Raw genomic sequence first — 5,042 nt, forward strand, 5'->3', positions numbered from 1 at the left:
GCTCTGTACAATACGCCGCTCACATAATGCACCCAAGCCGATGGATAAAGTACTCCTCGGGTTCAGGTCCCTAATTTTGGCTCAGAAGAAGTGAGTCAAATGATGATAGCAACATCTAGTGGCAGTGAAGGCTTACTGCAGGAGAAGGTGTTGAAGTGAACTTAATTATTACATGTCTTTCTTTTTTTTTTTTTCTTTACCTGCTTTAAACTTTAATAAGGTCTAAAGACACCTTTTTTCTTTAAAGTAAATGTAAGTACTTTATGTATTCTGTTTGTACATCCTAAACAAAAGGGATGCTTATTTCAACCATTTAAAAAAAAAAAACATGAATATCATCAACAAGACTCAAATAACTGTATTTGAATTTTCTGGTCTGTCTAATGATAAAGAGGTGGCCCCATTCCTTTTTGTGTTCTTTTTGCTGGTTTACGTGGTGACCGTATGTGGAAATGTTGGGATGATGTCAATGGTTCATATCTCTCCCAGCCTCCACACCCCGATGTACTACTTCTTGAGCCATCTCTCTATGGTGGACCTTTTCTACTCTTCAGTTGTTACTCCAAAAATGTTGTCTGACCTTCTTTCGGAAAGGAAATTAATATCATTCTTTGGTTGCGCCCTTCAGTTCTTTTTTTTTGCTGCTCTTGCAAGTACTGAGGTCTTTGTGCTCTCGGACATGGCGTATGACCGATATGTCGCTATCTGCCACCCTCTCCACTATGTCTTAGTAATAACTAAGAAGAAATGTCTCAGTCTTGTCATCCTTGCTTTCTCAGTTGGCTTTATACAGTCATCAGCACAGACTAGCAGTCTATTTAGTCTTGAATACTGCAAATCCAACCTTATAGACCACTTCTACTGCGACATCCCTCCACTACTCAGGTTGTCTTGTTCCGAAACCTATGCATGCAACATTGTCACCCTTTTTTTTGTGTGTTTTTGTAGCTTAAGTTCAATGATGATCATCCTGGTCTCCTACACCCTAATTTTTTCTTCCATCCTGCGAATAAACTCTGCGGCTGGCAGGAGGAAAGCATTTAGCACCTGCTCCTCCCATCTCATATGCGCGTCCATCTTCTACATTACAGTTTTCTTTACTTACCTTCATTCATCTTCCAATGCAATTGAAAAGCAAGACAAAGTGGCCTCTGTCTTTTACACGGTGGTGACCCCAATGCTAAATCCCCTTATCTACAGTTTGAGGAACCAAGAGGTGAAAAGGGCCATCGTAAAATTGGTGCAGAAAAGTCCTAATAAACATATATGACAGCCTGATACCTTCCAACTTAAACATACCTCTTTAAGATGCGGTTGACTGATGGGAAAATTATTACAATTGCATATTGTCCCACAATATCTAAGAAAGCAAGCCTCCAAAGTCTAATTACTTTAAATGACGTTATGCTAAAGGGAATGTCTTTGACTATATGGACAAGCCAGCCCACTAATCTCCTTTCAGGAATGTGCCATCTTCCTTAGAAGGTGGGGTGGGTTGACCATTTCTGTTCATTGAAGTCCTATATGTACGACAGCTAAAACTTGCAATAACATGTAAAAAAGTAGACTTTCAATGGCCCCATCCATAATTCTATAGATGAAAAACCCACCCCAATGCCAAAGAATCAGACTTATCGGCTCAACATAATAGATACAAACAAATATATTAAAAATGCTATCAAAAAGATTAAAAAGACACACCCCAATATGAGTCAAAACTTAAAAACAAACAAAATGCCTCTCAAATTATCCAGGGAGTGCAGAGGTCCCCAGTATACATCTTTAAATTGACTGGAAATATTGCTACTTTTTTCCAGTCATCAAGGACAAGGTCAAGGTCAAACATTTTACAATCTATGGCTTCTTTAGGACCACATGTATTGAGAAGGCATCAACAGCCATGGCAACCACGTGGGGCCCAATGATCAATTCTGGTGGTAGACAAAGGAGCACCAGGACAACATTCACCAAGGAGAACAACAGGCAGAATGATATGATGGACAAAGGACCTTGGGCTGTAAAAATGTTCTCAACATATATGAGGATGATTAGATGATCAATAAGGTAGGCCAAACCCAAGCAGTCGATAGGTAAAATAGAAAATCCAGATGGTAATACCATGTCTGCAAAAAATATATAAGCATTCATATAGCCCAAGAAGACCTTCAGGTGGTCATCAGACTCTTGCTATAGATGTGATGCCCTTCATGTTTCTTTTTTTTATTGTTTTTATTGAAATTTCAAAGAGCATACAAATAAAGAACAAGAAGTGACAAACAAAAATGTATACTGTCAATAGTAATAAAACATCAATAACAAATAGACAGGGTATCATTGCGGTAATATAGAACTGAAAGAAGGCCTCAAGTGCGAAAATACATAGAGGCGGAGGAGCTGCACAACCTACCCCAGCACCCCCACTGGGAACAACCTGCGCCCGGGGAGGGGACAGCCCCACACAGCCCCCCTACAACGTGCAAGAGGATGTGGTAGGCCAACAAAGATTAAAGCTAAAGCAGAACATATGAGTGAACAAAAACAACACAAAAGTAGTTTATGTAGCAAAGTAGACCTGGGCAGCAGTAAAAAGGTCCTACATAGTGTACCAGAATTACCAATAAAGTGAAAGGGTTTACAATAACTTTTTGTCAAGTTGAAAATATGAGCTCCAGGGTGTCCAGTCTTGGGAGAATTGGGAAACACGGCCGTCCTTGACCGCCAACAATTTTTCAAAGGCATGTATCTCGTGTACAAGTCTGATAACCTCTCTAATCTTGGTGGGTTCAGTGGTTTTCCAATTCCTCATCATGGTAAGTCTGGAGGCATGTAAGATATACATACAAGTCGGCCTAAGGGAGGAGTGCAGGGTCGTGGCTCCTATGCTTAAAATGGCTAACGCTGGATCAGGTTTCAAAAGATGACCTGTAACCTTGGAGATCAGGAGGAACACTGCCGCCCATAAGCTACGAAGATGAAGGCAAGACCAGACCATGTGGAGAAGGTTGCCAACATGGCTACAGCCTCTCCAACATCGGTCTGATGTCACTCCATTCGGGTTTGGGAATTTGGTAGGCAAGTAAGGGGTATAGTACCATCTCTGGTGGAGTTTTAGGGCAATTTCCCCATGGGTAACGCATTTAGTGTATTTGAAGTTACAATAAATAGCTCTGGTCCATTGCTCAACTGTGAAGGATATGCCCAAGTCCCTTTCCCATTTTAGCATGTAGGGAACTTTGGTGAAAGTCGACTTGGAGTGTAGTAAGTCATAAATCAAGGAGATTACGTCTAGGCTTGTCAGCGGTCAGAAAGGTCCAGATTTGGGAGGGAACGACCAAAGTGGTAGGATGATAATGTTGGACTAGATAACTAAGTCTTAAATATGTAAACTTCTCATTATGCAATTGTGGGTAGGATAGGGACACTTCTTCAAATGAAAGGAGCTTGCCCCTGTGGTATAGGTCATTAACATGGAGGACCCCGGACCCGACCCAAATGGACATCTCAAGATCCTCCGTGAGGTACGACAATGGTGAAAGGAGAATAGGTATAGAAAGGAGGTCTGTTGGGGAGGTAGGTTGGGAAATAAGAGATCTCCACGCCTCCAACGATGCAGAGAGGGTTGGATGGTCTTTATATTTATGTGAGGGTAAAAGTGGAGCCATCAGCAGAAGGTTCCTTAAGGAATTAGGATATATCACGTCACTTTCCAAGGATAACCATGGTCTGTCTTGAAAAGGATGGAATCAGTACCGTAGTTGATCTATTAGGGATGCTGTGTGATAATCTTTCATACAAGGAAGGTACATTCCCCCCACCTGTTTCTTTTTAATCAGTAGGGCAGCTTGACATCTAGGTTTCTTACCCGCCCAAACAAAGTTAGAAAGTAAAGATTGCATGTTAGAGAGAAATGATTTAGGTAGTGAGAGAGGAATAGTACGAAAGAGATAAAGAATTTTGGGAAGGATTATCATTTTAAATGCTGCCAAGCGGCCCGACCAGGAGAGATAGTAGGTCTTTAATTTTGTTAGTTCTAATTTAGTGTCATGGAGCAAGGAGTGGTAGTTGTGTCGGTATAAGTCTGGAATGTTAGAGGTCAGACGAATTCCTAAATAGTCGATATAGTCAGAAGCCCATTGGAACCAAAATTGCTAGGATATTTTGTGTTTGGCATTCATGGAAACGCCTAGGCTGATCATCTGGGATTTAGACTCGTTTATTTTGTACAACGAAATCGCTTGGAATTTAGATAGAATATGTTGGACATGGTTTAGGGAGCATAGAGGGTCAGAGAGCGATAGGATAATGTCATCCGCAAATAAATTGATTTTGTGTTGGGAGCTTCTAGATTCAATACCTGATATTGCAGGAAAAGATCTGATCTTCTCTGCCAGGGGTTCCATCATAAGTGCAAATATTAAGGGGGATAGGGGACAGCCTTGCCTCGTCCCATTTGTAATAGCAAACGAGGAAGAGAACATTTCCTCAGTATAGACATGTGCCGAAGGGGAGGAATACAATGCAAGGATCGCCGACAAAATCTGACCTGTAAAGCCGTACCTGCTCAACACCTGTGTCATGTATCCTCAATGTACCCTATCAAAGGCCTTCTCTGCATCCAAAAACAGGAGCAGAGAAGGCCTTTTTGTTTTTGTGGCTAGGTGAATCAGATCAATCATACGTCTTGTTGCGTCTGGTGCTTGTCTGCCAGGCATGAACCCCACCTGGTCCCCATGGACCAATCTGGGTAGAACAGAAATTCTTTTGGCAAGAAGCTTAGCATATAACTTGACGTCCACGTGTAAAAGGGAAATGGGCCTAAAGTTTTGTGGCCTGTCGGGGGGCTTGCCTGGTTTAGGAAGGGTGATAATTGTTGCAGTCAACATTTTAGAGGGGAAAGTGGAATTAGAGGCCACCTCTTGAAAGATTGATAGCAAGTGGGGTGAAAGGAGTGGGCCAAAAGATTTGTAATATTCCGAGGAAAAGCCATCAGGTCCTGGGGACTTTCCCGAAACCTAATAAGTTTCTCGATTTCCTGTAGCGTA

General features: G+C 41.7%; 1 protein-coding gene across 1 annotated transcript; it reads left to right on the forward strand.

Annotated features, from left to right (window-relative positions):
• Positions 1-328: 328 nt before the first annotated feature.
• LOC309551992 (olfactory receptor 5AR1-like) lies at positions 329-1,270 on the forward strand (the record flags this gene model as incomplete). The annotated part of the gene is made up of 1 exon (XM_082252737.1): positions 329-1,270. One exon carries the CDS (start codon positions 329-331, stop codon positions 1,268-1,270), a length of 942 nt encoding a protein of 313 aa, XP_082108863.1.
• Between the last annotated feature and the right edge of the window lie 3,772 nt (positions 1,271-5,042).

The sequence above is a fragment of the Pelophylax lessonae genome, assembly GCF_965119305.1.
Source record: "Pelophylax lessonae genome assembly, chromosome: 4".
Taxonomy (NCBI): domain Eukaryota; kingdom Metazoa; phylum Chordata; class Amphibia; order Anura; family Ranidae; genus Pelophylax; species Pelophylax lessonae.